The 25,649-nt window shown below is 38.1% G+C and overlaps 1 protein-coding gene and 1 pseudogene across 2 annotated transcripts in view; one reads left to right on the top strand and one right to left on the bottom strand.

The window, feature by feature from the left end:
* Positions 1-25,649, bottom strand: part of MGAT5B (alpha-1,6-mannosylglycoprotein 6-beta-N-acetylglucosaminyltransferase B) — a 177,299-nt gene that overhangs the window by 115,767 nt on the left and 35,883 nt on the right. For both annotated transcript variants that reach the window (XM_044672412.1, XM_044672410.1), the window contains exon 3: positions 10,640-10,781. In XM_044672412.1, coding sequence (XP_044528347.1) covers positions 10,640-10,781 — 142 coding nt within the window. The remainder of the gene's footprint in view (positions 1-10,639; positions 10,782-25,649) is intronic.
* Positions 12,337-13,172, top strand: LOC123244123 (annotated as a pseudogene).

Below are 25,649 nucleotides of genomic sequence, written 5' to 3' on the forward strand. Positions count from 1 at the left end.
TCCTTAATTTGTTAATATATGCACTCAAGGATATAAATTTCCCCCTGAGTACTGCCTTGGCTGCATCCCACAGAGTTTGGTAGGATGTCTCATCATTGTCATTCTCTTCTATGAAATTGTTGATTGTTTCTATGGTTTCTTCTTTGACAAATTGGTTTTGGAGAATCATATTGTTTAGTTTCCAATTAGTTTTTGATTTGCCTGTCCAGGTGCCCTTACTAATTATTATTTTTATTGCATTTATGATCTGAGAAGGTTACATTTATTATTTCTGCTCTTTTGCATTTGTTTGCAATGATTCTATGCCCTATAACATGGTCAATCTTTGTGAATGTACCATGTGCAGCTGAAAAGAAGGTGTATTCCTTTTTGTCCCTATTTATTTTTCTCCACATATCCATTAAATCTAATTTTTCTAAGACTTCATTCACCTCTCTTACCTCTTTCTTATTTATTTTTTGGTTTGATTTATCTAGATCTGAAAGAGGAATATTTAGATCTCCCACTATTATGGTTTTATGATCTATTTCCTTCTTGACCTCTGCCAGTTTCTCCTTTATCAATTTGGATGCTATGCCACTTGGTGCATACATATTGAGCAGTGTTATTTCCTCATTGTTTATACTGCCTTTAATCAGGATGTAATGTCCTTCCCTGTCTTTTTTAATCATATCTATTTTTACTTTGGATTTGTCAGAAATCATAATAGCCATTCCTGCCTTCTTTTTCTCATTTGATGCCCAAAAGATTTTGCTCAAGCCCTGAACCTTAAACTTTTGTATGTCTACCCACCTCATGTGTGTTTCTTGTAGACAACATATGGTAGGATTTTGGTTTCTAATCCACTCTGCTATTTGCTTCCATTTTATGAGCGAGTTCATCCCATTCACATTCAGAGTTATAATTATAAGTTGTACATTTGCTGACATTTTCGTATCCTCCCCTATTCCTACCCCTTCTTCTTAAACTATTTCCTTTTAAACCAGTGGTTTGCTATTAAGCCGCTATCCCTTATCCCCTCCCTTGATTAACTTCCCTTTCTACTCCCTCCCTTATTATTCCCCTCTTTTTGTTTTTAAAGGCCTAATGAATTCCCTCCCCCTTCTTCTCCCTTCCCTTTTTTGACCTCCCCACTCCCCTTGGTTTATCCCTTCTGACTTTCTCAGTAGGGTTAGATAAGAGTTTTATTTCCCAATAGTATAGCTACTCTTCCCTCTCCGGGTTGATTACACTGAGAGTAAGGATTAAATATTACCTCTTAATGCTCTCTTCCTCTCCTTCTTATAATAGTATTTATCCCCTCCCCTTCCCATGCCCTCTTTGTGTGTAATATCATATCCTATTTTTCTTATTCACTCAAGTTTCTCTTGGTGTCCCCTACTATTCACCCCCCTCTTTCCCACCCTCCATGTCATCTTAGACCATTTAGTATTCCACCCTCTCCCTGTGAATTATTCTTCTGATACTATAATAGTGAATAGAGTTCACTACAGAGAATTATACATAGCATTTCTCCACATAGGAATACAGATAATTAGATCTTACTGAGGCCCTTAAAAAGGCAAATTTAAAAATTATGAATTTTCTTTCTTTCTCTTCTGTTTCTTATTTACCTTTTCATGTTTCTCTCAATTTTTGTGGTTGGATATCAAACTTTCCATTTAGCCCTGGTCTTTTCTGTGCAAATACTTGGAATTCTTCAATTTTGTTGAATGCCCATACTTTCCCCTGGAATTATATAGTCAATTTTGTTGGGTAGTTGATCTGTGGTTGCAGGCCCAGCTCTCTTGCCTTTCTGAATATCATATTCCAAGCCTTGCGGTCTTTTAGCATGGAGGCTGCCAGATCCTGTGTGATCCTGATTGGTGCTCCTTGATATTTGAATTGTCTCTTCCTGGCTTCTTGTAAGATTTTTTTCTTTTACTTGGAAGCTCTTGAATTTTGCTATTATATTCCTTGGTGTTGACCTTTCTGTATCCAGTGTAGAGGGTAATCTATGGATCCTTTTAATGTCTATATTGCCCTCTTGTTGTAGAACTTCAGGACAATTTTGCTGAATAATTTCTTTTAGTATGGAGTCCAGGTTTCTATTAATTTCTGGTTTTTCTGGAAGACCAATGATTCTCAAATTGTCTCTTCTAGACCGGTTTTCTTGGTCTGTCACTTTCTCATTGAGTTATTTCATGTTTCCTTCTATTTTTTCAGTCTTTTGACTTTGTTTTATTTGTTCTTGTTGTCTTGAGAGATCATTAGCTTCTAATTGCTTGATTCTAGCCTTAAGGGATTGGTTTCCGGCTATAATCTTTTGGTTTTCAGCTATGATCTTTTGGTTTTCCTTTTCAACCTGGTCATTTCTGGTGTTCAATTTGCTTATCAGTTCATTTGATTTCTGAGCCTCACTTTCCAATTGCAAAATTCTGCCTTTTAAACTCTTATTTTCTTGCCTGATTTCCTTGAGCTATTTCCCATTTCTCTAGCCAAACCTTTTCTAACTTTCTTGTCATCTCAGTTTTGAACTCTTCAAGAGCTTGTGACCAGTTTTCCTTATTTTGGAAGGGTCCGGATGCTTGTTTGTTCTCCTCCTATGTTTGCTCGGTTGCCTGGATTTTCTCTGTTAAAAGTTGTCAAGTGTTAAAGATTTCTTTTTCTTGTTGTTAATCTTTCTCTTCTGAACTTCCTGATTCTGGGTAACCATCGTTAGCCCAGCAGCTTCTCAGCTTTATCCTCGTGCTCAGGGTCTGTCTGCAGTCTTTTGGGTCCTCAGGTCTGAGGTCTGGTTTTTCTCAAGGTCAAGTCCTCTGGTGGACCCCCTTGCTTGATCCTCTGCCGGAGGTTCCTTTACAAGTCTCAGGGCACTGCTTCAACAGTCGTATACCCGTTTGCACTTGTTCCCCACTCAGGGTTTCAGAGCTTTCGCTTGGGCCTGTGTCTGCCTCCACCTGCGCCTCCGCCCGCCCCTGCTCTCTGTGTCCACACTCAAAGTCCATGCGCGTTCTTTAGCTTTCTGGGGTCCTAAGTCTTGCTGCTCTCAGGAACAGGCCCTGGAGCTGCCAATGACTCAATGGGTGCCCCAAACTTGGACAATTGATTTAACTCCTTATAAATTTGAGTAATTAGACTTTTGTCAGAGGTTTTCCCCCAATTTGTTGCTTCCCTTCTAATTTTGGTTGCATTGGTTTTGTTTGTACAAAACCTTTTTAATTTAATGTAACCAAAATGATTTATTTTACATTTTGTAATTTTTTCTAACTCTTGCTTGGACTTAAAATCTTTCCTTCGGTATACTTTTTACAATGCTCTACAGGAAACCTAGTCTGCAGTTAAGTTCATATTTGCAATACTGGATGTCCCTTCTTTCCTTTCTCCTTTGGGAAGAGAAAGCAGATAATAGCAGAGAGACATGAACTCAAATCTAGTATGATTACTGACCATTTGGGGAGGGGCAGAACCCAGTAAGAAAATACCTATAATTATAAAACAAAAATGTAAAACTGTATCCTAAGTGCATACCTACTATACATGTAGCCCAAAAAAGGTCAAAGACAGAAGGAAAAGGACTCAAATACACAAAAATGTTTATAGTAGTATTTTTTGTTGTAGCAGAAAGTTGAAAACAAAGACGTCTATCAGCTGTGGTATATAGTTGAATAAATTGAGGTATATGGATATAATGAATATTATTGTAAGTGAATATGAAAATAAAAGATTTAGAAAAATTTGGAAAAATTATATAAACTGATACATGGTGAGTAGTGAATAACCAAGAAAACATGATGACCATGAAAATTTAAAGGAAAATAACTTTGAAAGACTTCAGAATTCTGATCAAAGCAGTGACTCTTCCAAGACGTTAAAAGAGTGATGATGAGAAGTAATAGACTAGAGTTGTATTTTTAGATATTATCAAAGTGTTGATGAGTTTTGTTTGACTATACTTGTTACAAGAAAGGGCTTTGTGGGACAGCTATGTGGCATGGTGGATAGACCTGGAGTTCAAGAGGACCTGGGTTCAAATCTTACTTCAGACACTTTCTAGCTGTGTGGCAAGTCACTTAACTCCCTCTGCTTAACCCTTGCCTTTCTGTTCTAGGGTTGTTACTAGGACAAAATATTAGAGTTTAAAAAGAATAAACAAACCAAGAAAGGGCTTAGGGGTGGACAGCAAAGGTAGGGATAGTGATGGGAGAAAAAAAATCAATAAAACATTAAATATGCAGAGGAAAATGTTCAAAAGAGGACACAAATGGAGCAATTTTGCTCCTACATTGTGAAATGTAATATATATTTCTAAAAATTATTAGTTTCAAATATGATTCTTTTTCTTCATTATTGAAATGTTTATACTTATTTATAATTGTTAAGTTCATAATTTTTAAAGATGAAATTAAAATGAAAGATTTCCATAAAATTTTTGAGTTGGAAGGGATCTTAGAGACCATGTAGTCCAACCCCCTCATTTTACAGAGAAGGCCCAGAGAGATAAAATAGCTAGTCACACAGCTAGTTAGGTGAAGAGTTATCACTAAAATTCAGTTCTCCTGATCTTCCTCTCTCCCCACAGAGTACTTGTTTCATTTCACTGAACTGCCTTCTCTTCTATAAAAGCTCATCTATAACTGGCCCTTATGTGAAGATCTGAGAGGAATTGGGTCATGCCTAAAAGAAATCAAGCCTGAGTACAGGATCAAATTTTAGTGAAAAAAGAGAATATTATTTCATCTTATCTGGTACTCTGATTCCCACTCCCTCAATTTAATTTCATGTTAAAACTTCTTCTAGGGGGCAGCAAGGTGGCTCAGTGGATAGTCAGGCCTGGAGATGGGAGATCCTGGTTTCATATTTGAAACCAGATACTTTCTAGCTGTGTGACCCTGGACAAGTCACTTAATAACCTTTATTGCCTACTCTTTACTACTCTTCTGTCTTAGAACCAATACATAGTATTGATTCTAAGATGGAAGGTAAGGGTTAACTAAAAAACCCACAAACTTATTCTAATAGCTGACACTCAGATACCACATGTAGAATTGCCAGGACCTTGGACTATGGTCTGGGAACATTTTTTAAAGTAATTTTTTTTTCTACCCTTAACTTCTGTGTATTGGCTCATAGGTGGAAGAGTGGTAAGGGTGGGCAATGGGGGTCAAGTGACTTGCCCAGGGAAGGGTCTGAGGCCAGATTTGAACCTAGGACCTCCCATCTCTAGGCCTCACTCTCAAACCACTGAGCTACCCAGCTGTCCCTTAATATAATTTTTTAAAGAAATATTCTTTGTTTCACAACAACCATATTTCCCATTCGGTCCACTTTGCTTTTTCCCCTCCCAGAGAGCCATCCTAATAACAAAGAATAAAAAAAGACAGGGAAAAAATATGTATAATATAACTAATCAATATACCATAAAAGTGTGATATTTATAGTTAAGTGGTGCCTAGAGTCTGGAATCAGGAAGACCTGAGTTCAAATCCAGCCTCAAATACCAGCTGTGTGACATTGGACAAGTCATTTAACTTCTGTTTTTCTCAATTTCCTCATCTGTAAAATGGGAATGATAATAGCACCTTCCTCCTATAGTTTAATGAGGATCAAATGAGATAACATTTGTAAAGTATTTTGTACTATGCCTGGCTGTATAATAATAATAAATGCTGTATAAATGTTAGCTATTATTATTGTTGTTATTATTATTGGCAATGTCCCCACAGATAATTTTCCACTTTTGCAAAGAAGGGAGGAAGCTTACTTTTTATATCTCTGCTTTGTGACCAAACTTGTCCATTATAATTTCAGAACAATCCATTTCAATTATTTTATTTTGTTTTTGTACTGTCCATTGACTTTGTGATAGTCATTGCGTGCAGTAGATTGTTTTACTGGTTCTGTTTCCTTTGCTTATATCAGTTTTTTTCTAAAGCTTACCTTCTGTCTTAGAATCACTACTAAGTATCATTTCCAACTGGGGTAAAGTAATTTACTTAGGGTCACACAGCTAAGAAGTGTCTGAGTCCAGATTGGAACCTGAGACCTTCTATTTCCAGGCCTGACTTTTTTTCTACTGAGCCACTTGTTGCCCCACTTGTATCAGTTCTTGCAAGTTTTTCCATGCTTCTCAATATTCACCAAATACATAATTTCTTATATTACAATTATCTCAATATATTTATATGCTACAACTTGTCCAGCTATACCCAAATTGATGAGTATCTATTTTGTTTCCTATTCTTTGCTATTTCAAAAAAGTCCTATTACAAACATTTTAGCGTCTATGGGGCCTTTCTTTTTATAACTGACTTTGTTGGGATATATGCCTGGAGTAGAATCTCCACATCAAAAGATATGTACACATTAGTCACTGTGTTCAAGTAATTTCAAATTGCTTTCTAGAACAGTTGGACCAATTCATTGCTCCACCAGCAGTATGCTGATCTTTTCATAATTTTTAGGGAATATATATTTTTAAACATTTTTTAATATTTATTTTTTAGAAAAGTTAACATGGTTACATGGTTCATGCTCTTACTTTCCCCGTCCCCCCCCCCAAGCTCCCACACACCCCCATGGCCAATGCACATTTCCACTGGTTTTAACATGTGTCATTGATCAAGACCTATTTCCAAATTGTTGATAGTTGCATTGGTGTGGTAGTTTCGAGTCTACATCCCCAATCATGTTTTAGGGAATATTTTTAATACTGGTGATTTCCCCAAATTCTTGGTGAATAGAACTGAAGAGACCTAAAGAATCATAGTTTAGAACAGGAAATGAACTTGGAGATCATCTCAAGATAATCAACTCATTTTAGAGATAACAAAATTGAGCTTCAGAGATGTTAACTTGGCCAAGCTACTCTAAAATTTCTATAATTTATTTCTAAAGTTTATACTAATAACATTTTTCACCTTTTCTAAACATTCACCTTGCTCTGCTTAGTAATTTTAGATATGCTTTGTAAGTGTTGGATGTCCCCAATAGTTAGTAAGCTCCTAAAAGAATTATTTTCTTTCTGTCTTTGAATCCTCATTACCTGGCACAGGACATATCAGATGCATAGCAGATACTTAAGAAATGTCTATCTCTGTCCTATACTCTTCTTCTAGATTGTAAGCCTCACGAGATGAGGGACTGAAGTTTATGAATTTACATATTTGCACAAATTTGTAATTTGTATATATGTAACATTAATTTGTGAATCATGTTCAAATCTACCTAGAGTAGAAACTTAACCAATATCTGATTAAAGGGAATGCTTCGTTATTTTGCATTTGTTCATATGTTGCTCTCTCTCTTTCTCTCTTTCTAATTGTTTTCTAGCTGTATACTTATGCATGTTCTATCTCTCTAAATAAAGCTTCAGCATTTTGAGAACAGTAACCACACATTCTTTTCTTTTGTTCTCTCCCACTCCATCCCCCAAGGGATGCCATGCATATGGAAGACATTTGAAAAATACACAGAATTAGAGTTTAATCTTTCACACCAATGGAGAGGAACTTGGGTACTTGGCTTTGGAATTCATAATATGAATTTTTTTGTAGCAGATTTACCCTTTTAATTATTCATTGTTTAGGCTGATATTAAAGCTAATTTGCACTGTAGTCAAAGAAAGTCATTTAGAAGCATGTCTTAAGATAGGGAGAAGACACCTGAGGATTTAAAAGAATTGCCACTAATAATCAATAAAGTAGATAGATAATCTGCAAATCATTGAGTGTGAGCATAAACACAAATACATACTAACATATGATTAGCCAACAGTTATTTCTACCTTGTATAGTTAAAGGTATTCAAGGAGGGATTTAAGAAATGGACACATATTGTCAATTCCAGAAGGGGGCGCTAGAGATAAGGGGAGGGGGAAAACATGAATCATGTAGCCATGAAAAAAAATTTTTTTTAAAAAGATAAAAAATAAGAAATGGGTACATATTATACTATACTGAAAGAAGCACTGGAGTAGTGGTCAGAAGATCCAGGTCCTAGTCCCAGCTCTCTACTAACTTTGTGACCTTTAGTGAATAACTTCCCTTCAGTTTCCCCACTTGAAAAATTAAGATTATAACACAGGCATTTCTTACCACACAAGGTTATCATGAGAATCAAATGAAAGAATGAATCAACAAATATTTATTAACTACTTACTATATGTCAGGCTCTGAAAATAAAATGAAACAGTCGTCCCCAAGGAGACTTCCTCCCTTCAGAAAGAAAATACATGTCTATGCACAATATTGGAAGCAGAATTTGTGGTTCACTGAGTAGAGCTTTAGACATGGAGCCAGAAAGACCTGAGTTCAAATTTAGTCTCAGACTTTGTGGGATCCGGGCAAGTCTCTTAACTTCTGTTCACCTGACAAAAGGATCCTCTGGAGAAGGAAATGGCAAAGTACACTTGTATCTTTGCCAAGAAAACCCTGTGGACAGCATTGGTGTGTTATGTCACAGGATTTCAAAGAGTCAGACATGACCGAAGGATGACAATATCTAGAATGTATACGAGTGAATAATGTAAGCACTGTACTTTCTCAAATGTAAAGGAATATATGAATGTTAGTTGTATGACTGGAATTTCTGGGCATCACTTTCCCATTTATAAAATAAAGTTTGGACAAATGATTTTAAAGGTTCTTTTCACTCTAAATGGTCATGAAACTATGTTGTACTATAGGAAAATATGTGTGTATGTGCATGAATATGTTCACTATTCATCTTCTTAAAGCTAGAAGCAACATGTTCCTGCATTATACAGTTCCATCAATAGGATTTGATAGGCTCCAATAGTCATGATGGATTGTTTTGATTTTTCAAGAATAAAGTTAAGAAGTTTCATAGGTCCCTTCCCCCATGAAACCCACCCTACCTGTGAAATCAACTCTTATGAAGAGAGAATGGCAGCAGAATGGAGGGAAAGGCAGATAAGGGAAAAAACCAGAGAGATGTTGAAACCACAGAAATTAGCAGTTTTCAGAGAGAGAGAAAGGGGAAGAATAGTCAGTCTGAATTCTTCTTTCATACTCTAGGACTCAGTTTTATGGCACTGCCTTAATCACCACTGATCTTTAGCAAGAACAACCACTGTCCCATACACTAGAGTCCTGTTGGAGAATAGAGGTTATGAGCTCAGCAATGTCTCCAAAGAAAATATTGTGGATATAAGACCTATCAATGTTTCAGGGTAGAAAAGGACATTGGGACTGAGTTTAGGTCAGGGAAAGTATGCATCATTTGCCTGGTGGGTTACAAAATTTTTGTTAATCTATTTCTACATAGTATTTTGTTTTGTTTTGTAGGAAAACAGGGTCAAGTACCCAGAGTCACACGGCAAGCATCTGAGGTCAGATTTGAACTCTGGTCCTCCTGACTATAGTCCTAATACTTCATCCACTATGCCACATAGCTACCCTCTATATGCTTTTTTTCCCTTTTAATTCTTCACTTCTGTCTTAAAAATCAATGTTGATTTTTACCCTGTAAAAGGTAAGATTTTAGCTGATACTTGAAGGGAGCCAGGAGGCAAAAATAAGGAAGAACAGTCCTGGTATGGGATACAACTAAGGAAAAGGTCTAATGTCTAAAGATGCAATATTTTGTTTGAGAAACAGCAAGAAAGCCAGTGCCATGGAATGGTAGAATACATGGTGTGGGAGTAAGATATAAGAAGACTGGAAAGATAGGAAGGGGCCAGGTTATGAAGGGTTTTAAAAGCCATACAAAGGATTTTTATGTTTTATCCTAGAAATAGTAGTGAGACATTGGAGTTTACTGAATAGGGGATTGGGTAGGTATTATGATCTGACCTGCATTTTAGGAAATTCATTTTGCTAACTGAGAGGAGGGGGATTGGAGTGGGGAGAGATGAGGCAAGGAATTATTGCAATAGTCCAGGTAATAATACCTGGTGACAACGGCCTGTGTTGGAGTGGTGGGAAGGTCAGAGTTGAGGAGGGGGTATTTAGTACCATAAATGTTACAATGATAGAAATGATAGCATTTGACAACTTATTACATATGAGCAGTAGCAGAGAATGAGGAGTTGAAGATAACAACTAGGTTGAGAACCTTGGGGATTAGGAGCATGGTGGTAAAAGGGAAGTTAGAAGAGGAGAGGGTTTGTGGGGAAAGATAATGAATTCAGTTTTGTGCTGTTCAAGATGTCCAACAGGAGGGGCAACTAGATAGCAGAATGGATAGAGGGTAAGGCCTGGAGTTGGAAGGACCTGAGTTTAAATATGGCCTCAGATACTTCCTAGCTATATGACCCTGGTCAAGTTACTTACCCCCAATTACTCTAGGCCTTGCTACTTTTCTGTATTAGAACTGATACTAAGACAGAAGTAAGGGGTTTAAAAAAAATTTTTTTCCCTATAGGCAATTAGAAATATAAAACTGGATGTTTATGTCTGGAAAGGTTAGGACTAGAAAATAAGATGTGAGAATTATTTGTATAGAGATGGCAAATGAATCCATGGAAGCTGAATAGATCAATCGCTAAGTGAAACTGTATAAAGGGAGAAGAAGAAGAGAGACTAAGGCAGACTGGAAGGGGAGAGCTCTTGACTCTCTACCACATCCCATTGTCTACATACCCACAGACAATCCTACCTAGGTAAGAAGTCATAAAGCTTTTAATCCCAGCACTCACCTGTCCATAGCATGTCCCTTATCACCCCTGTGCAAGTCACTGCCATTCTCCAAACGCACCATTGTGTCCATGCGCTTTACCATCAACTCCAATAGGTCACTCATCTTACGTAGGACAACCCGAGACTCCAGCGCGCCAATAACTGTTGGAAGAGAACCCAGTGAAATTAGGGTCACATGATTACAGAAGAGAGTATTTTAGAAGCATCATGGCTCATGGGGACCTGGATAGGTCAGAGATGGCATAGGGTTAAGGTGGGATCTTTTTTGGTATCCCTGTTACTGAGAACTACTTCTCATCAACACAAGAACTGTATAGGTAGAATCAGAGGCATAGGCCACAATCCTGAACCCAGGAGGACAAATGAACATTTTCATGTTCTAAGTACTGCATAACATATACTTATTGTAATTTAAATAGAAGAGAAAAAATTGAGAGAACAGCAATGATCTTTAAGTCATTCATTGGACAAATATGTATGTATGAAGCACCTACCCTATACAAGACAATGTGATGGGTCTTGGGAATAGGAGAGAGAGAGAGAGAGACAGACAGACAGACAGACAGACAGACAGAGACAGAGACAGAGACAGAGACAGAGACAGAGAGAAGTGAGAGAGAAAGAGAGAGAGAGAGAGAGAGAGAGAGAGAGAGAGAGAGAGAGAAAGAGAGAGAGAGAGAGAGTCTCCATTCTTAAGGAGGTTCTACTTACTAGGAAGATAAAACATATTCACAGATGAGAAAAAAGTTAAAATTTGAGGAAGAAGAGTCTTTAAAAGGATCAATGAAAGGATACAAATAGTATTGGAGCTGGGAACTGATTTAAAGATTCTAAGAGGTGAAAGTGAGGAGGGAATGAATTCTAATAGACATAATGGTGAGTTCAGAGGTAAGCTAGTAGTCAAGTTTGTGTGGCATGTGGAATGATGTGAAAGGGAGTAATGGGAAAAAATCTGGAAAAACAAACTGGAGGCAAATTCTAGAGGGCATAAATGATAAGATGAGGAATTAAATAAAAAACTAAAAAAATTAAAAAATAAAAGCAAATCCCTAGTATACTCAGTCAACAGAGTAGCTAGAGTTTCATGTCAGGGCTCCTTCTGCTTCACTCTGGTCCCTGATTGAAAAAAAAAAAAGTGTAGGTGAGCTCCAAGCAGAATAGAATACTAATGTCTTCATTTGAATACCTTGGGCAAAATTTAAAATTATACTTCCTGCCTCCCATCTCCCAGAATCTCAGAACAGCAGAAGTTCTAAAGCCACTTATTGCCTCTGTTTTCCATACACTTCTCAACTTGTATGCTTCAACCCCACCACCATACTGAAACTTGTGTCTCTACCAGACACTGTCAAATGTCAAATCTGTTAGGGTTTTAAAAGTTATTTAATTTTTAAAAAATAACCATTTTTTGTGGTTGTCTCGGCGACGGCGGGGTCGCGCCTCCGGGAGCGTGCCTGGGCGGCTTAATGACAATACTGAGGAGGAGGAGGAGGGTGGCCCGGCTCCCGGCGAGGGAGGAGGAAGGAGAAATTTAAAAGCGTCCGGGAGTTAGGTGGGGTGGGTGGGGGCTGTAACAAAGAAGAAGAAGAAGGAGAGAAAGAGGAGGAAAAGGAGGAGGGCGGGAAGGACATTCTCAGATCCAGGTCTCATTGAGAGAAGAAAGTACACTTGTGCTATTTCCTCAANCATTCTCAGATCCAGGTCTCATTGAGAGAAGAAAGTACACTTGTGCTATTTCCTCAAGGTAAAGAATGAGGACTAATCTATCCTGAAGAAACTGAAGTAACGTTTCAGCTATTCAGTTCTTCAACAGCATCCTGGCCAGTGCTCAGCAGTCTTAGACAACAAGCACAATGGCTGCAAACAAGAATAAGAACCAGAGCTCATTAGTTCTTCACAAAGTGATCATGGTTGGCAGTAGAGGGGTGGGCAAATCTGCACTTACCCTTCAGTTCATGTATGATGAGTTTGTAGAAGACTATGAACCTACTAAAGCTGACAGTTATAGAAAGAAAGTGGTTCTTGATGGAGAAGAAGTACAGATAGACATTCCGGATACAGCTGGACAAGAAAATTATGCAGCTATTCGAGACAACTACTTCCATAGCGGGGAGGGGTTTCTCTTAGTCTTCTCCATAAGAGAACATGAATCCTTTACAGCCACAGCAGAGTTCAGATTCTGCGAGTTAAAGCTGAAGAAGATAAAATCCCTTTGCTTGTGGTGGGGAACAAATCTGACTTGGAAGAGCAGAGACAGGTACCTATTGAAGAAGCCAGAAGTAAAGCAGAAGAGTGGGGTGTCCAGTATGTAGAGACATCTGCCAAAACCAGAGCCAATGTAGATAAGGTATTCTTTGATCTCATGAGAGAAATAAGAGCAAAGAAGATGTCAGAGAATAAAGACAAGAATGGCAAGAAAAGCAGCAAGAACAAGAAGAGTTTTAAAGAAAGATGCTGTTTACTGTGATTGCCAAGAACGTGGATCAGATCTGTCAGTTGCCACTGAGGACATAGGGCTGGGTTCATGAAAGGAAGACTATATTTCTTTAGTTATGCTTTCTTTTCTTTTTACCTGATTCATGTATTATTTCTTTAAATGAAAAAAAAAAAGATTTGTGAATGAGGCAGTAGCTGGCAGAAAAAAATGACCCAATTTCCTTGGAATAGAACTATTCCTCTGTCAATTTTTTCTTTTAACTAAAAGCTTAACAAACTTAGTATGACAGGCAGAAAGTAATCCAATGTTAAATTTTAAAATACTGCATTTGTAGCTTAAGATATCTTTCCAGTTTTATAACATCACCATTTCAGTCAGAAATTAAAAAATCTCTTGTTTTCTTTAGGTTTTGGGAAGGAAAACCAGACTTTCTTCCACACTCAGCATTCTAACACTTTACTATTTTATTAATGGCAGTCAGAACAATTATTAAATTACAGAGCAAGTGGTTTGATTATGTTTAATGACGTAAGTGAAATTGAGTGACTTTTTAGTAATTTCCAGAAGTCTAAAAAGTAGCTAAAATATAAATTTGAATTGTCTTGATTAGATTATTATGAAGTTCAAAAGTCTCACTTATACACATTTAAGGTATCTGTCCTGGCTTTATTTTTTTTTTTTAATATTTAAATATTGGCTAGTTTTACTGTTATTGTCTGGTTCTTCCCTAAGGGTCCTAAGATTGTATGGGAACTTTTAAAAAAGTACACTTTCTTAAACTTCACCTTTTGCAGCTTTTTAATTAAAACAAAAAAAGCACCAATCCCAAAATACACTCCTAAACTCTGTTTTAAATTTCATGCTTATGCTAACTTCTCACACTAATTGGCATGAGCAATTTACCAAGCACCATTTTATCCTCAAAGTAATTGTCATCATTGTTTAAAGATTATACTTTCTCTTACAGCACTGAAACTCCTGGGCAAGTAGCAAATGTTGCTGATGCTCTACTTTTTGTTTCTTTACCTTGTTTAATGCAAATGCTTTGGAAGAGTGATGAGCTACAGTTGTAACCTAAAATCATGAAGCCAGAGCCAGTGCCAGACATTTTGCTACCTCTCAGAGAATTACTCAGTAATTCTAAATTTAAATCAGAAAAACAGTGAGGAGAGTGAAGGTAGGCCACTGCCATGTTCTCTCTGTTTGGTTGTGGTTTTTCATACAGTGTTCGTCTGACAGACATATTATTTAGAAAGAGATTTTTATTGATGGGAGAAATACGGTTAAGTGTAGCTGTCCTACTTGCTGCTGCCATGTTCCTAAATTAAGCAATCATGCAATTTTCAACAGAAAGAAGAATAATATGGTTAAAAAAGTCAAAATTTAGCAGTCTTTTCTTTTCAATAAAAATGAGACTTTAAGTGTAGGTGCCAAAATGAAAAAAAAAAGAAAAATACTCTCTATTTTATTATTACAGAAATTGTAAAGATTATGATTTTGATTTGGAAAACCATCTTGTATAACTTCCCAATGAATCATAAACTTTTTTTTGAATAAAAAAAGCAAAAAAAAAAAAATAACCAATTTTTCCCTACCTATACCTTCCTCACTTTTGAAAAATGAAAAACAAAACCCTTGTAACAAGTATGGATAGTGGAGCAAAACAAATTACCCTCATTGGTTATATCCAGAAATGTATATCTCATTCTGCAACTTGAGTCCCTCAACCTTTCTACCAGAAGATCAATAACAGACTTTATCATCATCAGTAAGGCTTCTGGAATCATGGGTTGCCATTGCATTATTCACATTGCTCAAGTCTTTTAAATTTGTTTTGCTACACAATATTGGTGTTACAGTAAAATTTGTTTTTGTTCTGCTCATTTCATTCTTCATCAGTTCACATAAGTCTTTCTAGGTTTCTCTGAAATCATTACTTTTATCATTTTTAATGGCACAATAATATTCCATTACAATTACATACTCTAATTGGCCTTAACCAGTCCCCAATAGGTGGGCTCCATAATTGTTTCTAATGTTTTTCCCCTATTATGAAGAGCTGATTTACATATATTTATATATGTGGGTTCTTTTCCTCTTTATTGATCCTCTGAGGGCAAAGATGCAGTACTAGTATTACTACATCAAAGAGCATGTGATGATAGGCAAAAATGAATCACTTTATAGAATGGTCAGACCAAATACACACCTCTACTCAGAGTGCATATTGTGCCTATTTTCTTACAGTCCCTCCAATGATTTATTAATTGCCACCTTTGTCCTCTGAGTCAGCCAATACAGTGTTCTTTTCAGCTAGGCCTACAATATTTGGTCTAGGTTTGGCAGAAGATTTCTTTTTTGACTCTCTCAGAGCCTCATTTTTGAGGTTTGTCATCATCAGGAAGGAGAGAATAATCCTTCCCTTTTTAGAGATGCTTTCCCTCAAGGAAGAACTTCATTTTTAATGATCATTAGTCAAACTACAATTTCCAGATTCTTATTTGGTTATATTCAGATGAATGAATGGGGATAAATATATTAAAGATGATGCTATTAAAGTGTCACACTCTGTATGCCGGCAAATTTGGAAAACTCAACGGTGGCTACTAGATTGGGAAAAATCAATTTATAACTCACTCCTAAAGAAGGGCAATGCCAAAGAATGTTCAAATTATTGAACAATTGTTCTCGTTTCACACATCACTGAGGTTATGCTTAAGATTCTGTAAGCTAGGCTTCAGCAATATGTGAACTGAGAACCATTATTGAAGAGGCAAAGGAACCAGAGACCAAATTTCCAGTGTTTGCTGGATTATGGACAAAGCAATGGAATTCCAGAAAAACATCTACTTCTGCTTTATTGACAACACTAAAGCCTTTGTGTGGATTACAACAAAATGTGGCAAGTTCTCAAAGAGATGAGAAAACCAAATTATCTTACTTGTCTCTTGAGGAACCTGTAATATGTATCTAGAAACAATAGTAGAACTGAACATGGAATAGTATGAGAAGTCCGTATGTTGGTACCTTATTTACTCAGCTGATAAAATGCCATGTTGGACAAATCAAAAGCTAGAATTAAGGTTACCAGAAGAAACATCAACAATCTCAGATATGCAGATGGTACCATTCTGATGGCAAAAAGTGGAGAAGAATTAAGAAGCTTCTTGAGAGTGAAAGAGGAGAGTGGAAAAGCTGTTTGAAGCTTAACATTAAAACAAACAAACAAACAACTAAGAAGAAGATGGCAGAGTAGGGCATGAAGTTTCCTCACCCTTAGGATATTCTCCACAAACAACTAAAAAGAACTCCACAGAATTAATGCTAAAAGGGCAAAAATGGACAGGAATCAGGAGCAAAGCTGAATAGCCAGAGATAGAGAGGAAGGTTTCTGACTTCCCTGGCCTCAGTTCCACTGATGCAAGCCCTAAGGCAGAAATAAAGCAAACAGTGGAATCAACAAGGTAGCCCATGGGGGCAAGATTGGCAACCTTACCTTGCTTTCTGAGCCCTGGAACTTATATCCCCAAGGATACCACTGGAATAATCAGGTTGAGGGCCCTGGGAGCAGCTGTGTCTGATTGTCCTTGGCTCGGGAAATCCCTGCTGGCCCACACCTGGGGTTTGAAGGAGTGGACACTAGAGTCTATAGATGCCAGACCTTCAGAGCAGGAACTCAAGCCTTGCTGCTGACAAACTGACTTCCTCAAAGTTTGGAGGCCTGTGGACTAGACACTTGCTCTATCCTGGGCTATGGCAGTAAGAGTATGATTGCTATTGCTGAGGGACTAGGGCCCCATCAGCTGTGTAGACTTGCTGGATGCTGTTACAAGGGTAGGTGGACTGTCTGTTTGTAGATGCAGTGGCAAAGCTATCTGTCTAGTCCAACCATAATTTTTACCTTTACAAGGCTCTGGTTGGAGCACCTGAGGTCAATCAAAGACTGAGGTCTGAGTCAGGGACCCAGGATTATATCACACCTTAGACAATAAAAATTGGAATAACCAAATAGGACCCAGGAAGAAACACATTAACACAAAAATCCTAAAACTTGAGGTAACATATCCCAACACACTGGTACCCTGGGACTCTAGCAAAAAGCCAATAATTAAATCTATTGGCTGGGCTGCTAAAATTTAAATAAATAAATAAAAATGACCAAGCAAAGGAGAAAGAACCCAACTATTGATAGGTATTATAAAGACAGAGAAGTCCTCAGCTCAAACTTGGAGGTCAGCAAAGTAAAAACATCTACTTCAAAAACAAAAAAATACAACAAATGGCCAAAAGCTAAAAAAAAAAAAATTTTTTTTTCAAAAAAAGACCTCAAAAAACAAATGAGAGGGGGCAGCTGGGTGGCTCAGTGGATTGAGAGCCAGGCCTAGAGACAGGAGGTCCTGGGTTTGAATCTGGCCACAGATACTTCCTAGCTGTGTGATCCTGGTCAAGTCACTTAACCCCCATTGCCTAGCCCTTATCACTCTTTTGCCTTAGAACCAATACAAAGTATTACCAGAAAAAACATCAACAATCTCAGATATGCAGATGGTACCATTCTGATGGCAAAAAGTGGAGAAGAATTAAGAAGTTTCTTGATGAGAGTGAAAGAGGAGAGTGGAAAAGCTGTTTGAAGCTTAACATTAAAACAAACAAATGTATAAATAGAATTAGCTCATCCTCATTCATTGTTAAGACTCTAGCCATCAGAAATAATGTCATCCCACCCAACTTAGTGGGGAGGGGAGACGAGTTACCCACCTGTGACAATAAGTAACAAATCAAGAACAAGGGACTGTCCTTTGGGCAGTCCAAAACAGTGTTGAGGCTGCCATTTGTCCGCTTGAAATGAGTGGTGGATGCAGGAAGTGACGAGGTAACTTCCTGTGGAGGCAGTTGGCACTTTGAACTTGGTGTGGAAGGATTTCTAGTGAGACCTCAGGCGGTTTCCCTCTGAATTGTCATCTCCCTTGGTGTTTCTAGAGTCTCTACTCTCAAGGAGGCTTCTTTGCCTCTCTAATTGTCAAAGGCCTTGTGGCTAGTAGCCTTGTTTAATTAACCTCTAAACTCTCACCCGGTCCGGACCTCTGCTGGTCCGGACCAGAGTTTCCCTTTCTCTATTTCCCTACCTTCAACCTTCCTAATTGTAAATAAACTTCTATAAAAGGCATTCTGACTTGGGGCTTTTTAAAATATGGAATCAAACTAATCTGATTCCTGGAGACCATCATACCTTAAATAAATATCTAAATTCCCCTCTTACACAAACAAACAACTAAGAGGAAGATGGCAGAGTAGGGCATGAAGCTTCCTCACCCTTAGGATATTCTCCACAAACAACCAAAAAGAACTCTGCAGAATTAATGCTAAAAGGGCAAAAATGGATAGAATTCAGGAGCAAAGCTGAATAGCCAGAGGTAGAGAGGAAGGTTTCTGACTTCCCAATACAAAGTATTGGTTCTAAGGAGGAAGGTATGGGTTTAAAAAAATGAGAGAGGTTGAGGAAAAATTAGAAGAAAAAAAAAACAATGCAAGAAAACCAAGAAAATTATGAAGGAAAGATCACCCAAATGGAAAAAAAGATCCAGAAACTCACAGAAGAAAATAATTTATTAAGAATGAGAATAGGACATGGGGAAGGTAACAATTTCCTAAAACAAGAGCTAATAAACAAAATCAAAAGAATTAAATAATAAAAGAGAATTTGAAACATCTTATTACAAAAATGACTGACCTGGAAAATAGATCAAGGAGAGATAATATAAGAATAGTTAGACTCCTGGAAAGTTATGATAAAAAAGAAAAGATGCTATGAGAATTAAGGCAAGGCATGGAATTCTTGCAAGAGGCCTGGAATGTTAGCCAGAAGGGAAGTGCAAATGACAGCTGGAAGAGCAGAGATTTCTGGGAGTTTTGGACCTAAGAGAGGGCCCTTTTGGGGTCTGAGCTCATGGGGGAGGACATGGAGTTCGAGCTCTATGGCTACTTGAGGACAACTTGGTGGTTCCTGACCAATATAGAAGACCTGCTACCTGATATTCAACAACAGCCTGTCATCTCCTGTTTACTAGAAGTGCCTTCCAGCATTAAGGGATTCTGGACACCTTGGGGAACAGTTTCCTGAATCCCTCATTCCTTAGACCTTGCCATATAGTGTCCCACATATAGTTTTACAAACTGAATAGAATAATAGGCAATAGAATTAGAGGGGAAGGACAGGTGGAAACTCAGGATCAAGACATACTCAGTCTCTCCTGGGTCTTCACCCAGGACTGGTAGAGACAAAATCTTAGGGTCTCCTATACCCACTGCCCTTCATTATATTACACCCATTCCTTTAACTCTATGTTTCAATAAACAAGAGAAAGATCAGATTGCATTCATATCCATTTGGGAGACTGTTTAGGGAAGGAGTATAACAACTTAGTCAGGCTGTGCTCCATCTTAAGCCTGACCACCTGCTGTGAAGAGGGGGAGGTTTCTGTGAACCCCGGCTTGCATCAACATTGAACTGGGACATCACTCACTCCTCTTTGAGGGAGTAACATTCCTTCAGACCCCCAGGGGCGGTACACATTTCCGGGTCCCCCTTTTTCCAAGGGGACCTCTATTAGTCTCACAGTGTTAAGAGGTTGAAGTGAGTGAGAAAAGGATCACTATACAGACTCCACCTTGTTCCCAGCTCATTCCCCCATTATACACCCCCTTAATACAGTGTCTAAAACTTTAAAAAAATTATGAAGGAAAACTGCCCAGGAATTCTAGAATAAGAGAATAAAATAGAAATTGAAAGAATTCACTGATCACTACCTCAAAGAGATCCAAAGATGAAAATGCAGAGAAATATTATTGCTAATGTTAAGTTCTGTAGCTCCCAAGTTAAGGAGAAAATACAACAAGCAATAAGAAAAAACCAATGTGGAGCAATAACCAGAATAACACAAGACTTAGCACCCACAATATTAAGAGAATGCAGGACATGTAACAGAGCATTTCATAGAGCAAAAGAACTGGGCTTGCAAACAAGAATAACATATCCAGCAAAAATAAGCAGAATTATAAAAGGTAAAGAATGGATGTTTAATGAACTAAAGGAATTTCAACTACTCCTAGGGAAAAAACCCAAAACTCAACAGAAAATCTGATTTATAAAGAAACATACAAAGTTGATGAAAGACAACCCAAAAGGTCAAAGTATTTGATTACTATATGGGAAAATGTCACCGATGACCCCTGGAAATGGTATCACTGCCTGGGTATTTTGAAAGGGCATATCCATACATGAAAGATTCATCTAGTGGCCTGTGCTCATTATAGTTCCAGGGTCAGAAAGAGAGCCCTTCCTTCCCTGGATCTGAAATATATCTTCCATAACATCACTTTTCTGAGACTCTCTTATTTGCTGGATTTGATCTCAGACTGGGTGATAAGTTAGTCTTCTAGATGCTAGGTGTCACATAGGAAAAGAGGCAAGAATCTTCCAGGTGCCAGGGAACCACAAGGCTTTTGGCATCCTCCTAGAATATGCATGTATCCCCCTTATACAGATAAGCCTCCAGCCTTATTCTAAACTCAATCAGAAGGTGGGGTTGAATTGCAAACTCAAAAGAAAAGGAGTTAAGAATAGTAAATTCTCATAAAAGGAAGAGGGGGATAAACAGTAAGGAGGAATGGTGTAGATGGAAATACACAAATAGTAACTATGACACTGAGTGTAAATGGGATGAATTCATCCATGGGAAGAAAATGGATAGCAGAAAGGATAAAAAACAAGGCCCAACAATATGTTATTTACAAGAAACACATTGAAAATGAAAGATACACATAGAGTGAAGGAGAGGGACTGGAATAGAATATACTGTGCCTCAACTAGTCCAGAGAAGGAAGGGTCATAGTCATGACCTCTAACAGAGTTGGGGCTAAAATGGATATAATTGGAAGGAATGAAGAGGCTAACAATATTATGTTGGGGGGATACTATGAATAATGAAGCATTACCAGTATTGGACCTGAATGCTCCAAGAGTTATCATATCTAGATTTTTTGAGGAAAAACTAAATGAAATACAGATGGAAATAGATAACAAAATAATAATAGCAGCAGATTTTTTCCCCTCTCAGAACTAGAAAAATCTAAAAAAAAAAAAAAAAAGAAATAAGTTAAGCAGATGAATGGAACTATAGATAAGTTAAATATGATTGAAATCTGAAGAGCCTCCACACACTTACATAAGGCTAGTAGTAGATTTAAGTCTAAGCATAGACATACTCCAAACATTGTTTCAACAGAAACAATGGTTTAGTCCTAGGCCAACAATGATTTAGTCTTACTATAACACTAATCATATGATGGAGATAATTCTACATCCCTGAGGGACTGAGGCATTAGAACAAAGGTTCCACTGAGTATGACCAAGCTGGAAAGACTTGGTTTTGGAAGGAGTATAGTCCTGGCAACAGATTGTGTTTAGTTCCTAAGGACTAATCTAGCTAAATATGTCCCTCAGAATGTATGTTAACTAAGAACCAGACAGATTAAGTTGATCAAATTAAATGCTGATAGGAACATGGAGAAACAGGCCCAATATCACATTGCTAGAGCAGTTGTGAATTATTTTTTAGAAAACCAGATGGAAATATATATTAAGAGCTATAAAGTTGTTTGTGCTCATTGACCTAGAGATCCCATTATTAGGATTTGGCCTGTTACTAGTTGCCTGGACAATGCCTGCACTGAATTGCATGCCTCTCTTACCTCAGTGAGAGAGATCTTTCCTGCCAAACTTCTAAGTTGCCTTGAAAGGAAAATTGTTTCAAACCATCGTTTTCCTTGTTCTGGCAATTCCATTTGTTTTGAGACTTTTAAAAATAGTTGTTTGGAGGTGAATTTTGGAGAGCTCAGGGAGTTCTTGTCCTATTTTGCCATCTTGGCCCTGCCTGTGGACCCATACATTTATTTATTTTTTTGAATATTCAGTTTTTATTATGTGACTCAATAAATAAAGTTGTTCAATAGGAGAAAGGGTGTGGGGTTAGAGGGAACAGAACAGAACAAAGGTCATGGAAGAAACGTATCTCTTTTTAATCATTTCCCCTTGGTTTTTTTTGCCCACCAGAGTGATGGGTCCTGAATTGGTGATGCATTAAGGGTTTCTGCAAGGCCTGTAGTTTAATAGAACAAGAGAAAGATTCTCATAGAATTGCTTCCATAGCAGTGTCTCTGAGGGTCAAGGGATGACATGGGAAGAAGCTGAACTGATTAAGGTGTCCTCAGTTTATATACTTTGTTTAATATCCTTCCCCAGCCAAAGCTAAGCAAATCTCCTTTTTCTTTCAGTTAAATGAATGACAAGTATCTCATTTTGTTCTGATAATAATCTTAAACTTTCTGGGTAAGGCATAGCCCTGAACAGTTGGCAAAGTAATGCAAGACCAAAATGGGAAGATCTTCTTGAAGTGGGTGATGGGTAATGAAAAGGAAAGTGAACTCAGACAGGCTTCCATGCTTTTGAGGTTTGATTACTTTGAGATAATCCCACACTTTTGGAAGATTAAAGTGTAAACTACCTTTGGCCATTCAATAAGAACAGGTTGAAATGAATATGTTTGGTGTCAATAAGAGCCATATCTTTTTTTTTAAACCTTTAACTTCTGTGTATTGGCTCCTAGGTGGAAGAGTGGTAAGGGTGGGCAATGGGGGTCAAGTGACTTGCCCTGGGTCACACAGCTGGGAAGTGTCTGAGGCTGGATTTGAACCTAGGACCTCCCGCCTCTAGGCCTGACTCTCAATCCACTGAGCTACCCAGCTGCCCCCAGGAGCCATAACTTTAAAAAAAAAACTGCTACAGACTCCTGGTGGTTGAATTTGTATAATATCTCATATTTAGGCATGATAGAGGTCTATAGGCCCATGAGTGGGTAGGCCTAGACCAAGGCCAATCTCTTCCTGAAAGATTGTAATGTTTGAGAAAATAAAACTTTCTATGTGGCATTTGAGAGGCCGTTGGGAGCTGTGCCACATGGACTTTGTTGAAAGACCTTTGAAAGGAAATTTCCTGATTCTCTCCAAGAACCTAGAGACTTTTCTAGAAATTAGGACAAATGTGCCAATCATACATCCAGTTGAGTCAGGGATGTTGCAATTTGAAAAGTTTAAAAGGAAAGGCAACTTCCACTCTCACTTTTGAACTGAGAACTGTAAATCAACCAATCTCTCTCTCTCTCTCTGTCTCTCTCTGTCTCTCTCTCTGTCTCTCTCTCTGTCTCTCTCTGTCTCTCTCTCTCTCTGTCTCTGTCTCTGTCTCTCTCTCCCCCCCCCCCTCTCTCTCCTGTCTCTCTTAACCTGGTTATCTCTGTATTTCTCTCTCTCAGACTTCCAAGTCACTCCAGTGAGAAGCCCCTGCAGAGCTCAGGTCCTAGAACCCTCACTCCATAGACAGATAATTCTGAGCTGGACAATCCTAATCTTGGTGGGACATTTTTAACTTAGAGATGTCAGGAGTTCTTGGGTCTCTCACTGGGGTTTTATTGGCAGCAGGAAGAATTTTCTTCTTTGGAGAGGATAACCAGAGGAACACAAATCTCAGCCAGAGTCTGAGTCCTTTGTCATTGTATGAGCTATCTGTTGGCTTGTAGCACCTACACTAGAGAGAAGGGGACAACTGCAAGACTGTGGCAAGACTCTATACAGAGATATTTCCCTATCCTAGGGAAAGTAGGGGAGGGTATGGCAGAACATGCCTATAGCAATGCTCTGTTCCAGCTTAGGGGTCAAAGCTAGGTCCTGGAATAAAGGGATAATGTTCAGACCAGTAAGGACAGTAGAGCTCAGACCTGAGTAGAGGAAACTGGCAGCCTAGAAGGGCAGTGACAGCACCCACAACAGCACTCAAAGTTTAATACTGTAATGAGCAAAAGATGGAATGACAGAGGAAACAAAAATTCAATCTTCTGAGCATATCATTATATTAAATTAAAATGCCAATTGCCTAACAAAGTGGGACCAGGCCCATTCCTCAGCTTTGAATTGTGAGTTTTGAAAGAAAAAAATTCTGTGCTACAGGAAATACACCCCCCACCATGCCTTGTGCATCTCCCCCCTACTTCCTGGCATGGGATTGGTCTACAAAAGGACCAATCTCAGGCCAAGGAGGGACCTTTGAATTGGACCTGGAGATGGTTCAGGGGAGTGGAGCGAGGCAGCTGAGGAACTGGTCCAGAGAGAAGGTTATTTTTTCCTTATTAAAGATCCTTTTTTCTCTTGACTTTCCTCTAATTTCTTTTTATTTTTTTTTTAAACAACAAATTGGCAATCCAGATAGGACAGAGGACCTTCAAGTAAATAGGAAACTCACCCCTTGCCCCAGTTTCCCAGGCTCCCTGCTCTCCCTGCCCACACAAAAGGCAGGAAGCCACTTTCTAGTGGCTCCTTTCCCAATCCAGCTTCCACTCCATCTCCTATTCTTCATCCCTCATCCCCTGCCTTTTTCCTTCTTCCCATTCCTCCTTCCCTCTCCTCCTCTTCCTCCACCCTCTCCTTCTCTTAGATCCCCCACTGAGCTGAGCTTTTTTCCCCCACCAGCTCCTCTGGAGGACCGATCCCCTGCTGAGCAGAGCTCTTTTTCTACACCAGCTCCTTCGGTTGAACCCCCCACCCCCCTTTTGTCCGCCCCTTGCTGCAAGCTCTTCTCAGGGCTGCTCTCCCACTTAGAACCAGGCCCAAAGGTGATCTACACATCTCACCATTTGAGATGCTTTTTGGGCATCCTTCTATACAGGCTAAGCCTTTCTCCCCAACATATTCATTATTACTAGGGGGAGATACTTCTATTGCCTCATACATCTGAGACTTACAAACTAAATTGTAAGAACTCCATGAATCTAGAGCTGCTGTACAGGCAGGACCTATAGATTTCTAGCTCCATGACTTGCACCCAGGTAACAAAGTCTACATTTCCAGCATACAGTTCACCTGCCTATAATGGTCCATTGAAAGTCCTCTTAACTACTCCAATAGCCATTAAAATTGAAGAAAAGGACTCTTGGTTCCATTGCTCCCATGTTAAGAAAGCATGTTCTACCAACAATGAGTAATTGTTTACTTTGAAATTTCATTCTGTTATTGCTGTTACATTATGTCATTTTAATTGGAAATACATATTCTGTTATACTGTCTTTATTTGTACCATCCTATACTTAAACCTGAGAATATACCTTTGTAAAAGTCCACGAACTAGTTGGACAAAACTTGATAAGTTGAAAATCCATTGCCTATTATTTTGTAAATCTGTTACTTTATTTTGTAAAAGTCATTTGCACTCACATTGTGGATCATGGCTAAGTTAAAAAGGAAATGGATCTAATTTTTGAGTAAGAAACCTTTATATTCTACCTCTCCTTGAGTGATACAGAGTGTCACTGATTGTAAGATATATATATATATATATGTATGTATATATATTATATAATTATATATAAAATATATATAAAAAATAAAATATAAAATTATATGGAAAAACAATTAAAAATGTTTAATATGTGTGTATTAAACATTTTAAATTGTATATATATATATTA

Source organism: Gracilinanus agilis, chromosome 4, assembly GCF_016433145.1.
Source record: "Gracilinanus agilis isolate LMUSP501 chromosome 4, AgileGrace, whole genome shotgun sequence".
NCBI classification, from domain to species: Eukaryota; Metazoa; Chordata; class Mammalia; order Didelphimorphia; family Didelphidae; genus Gracilinanus; species Gracilinanus agilis.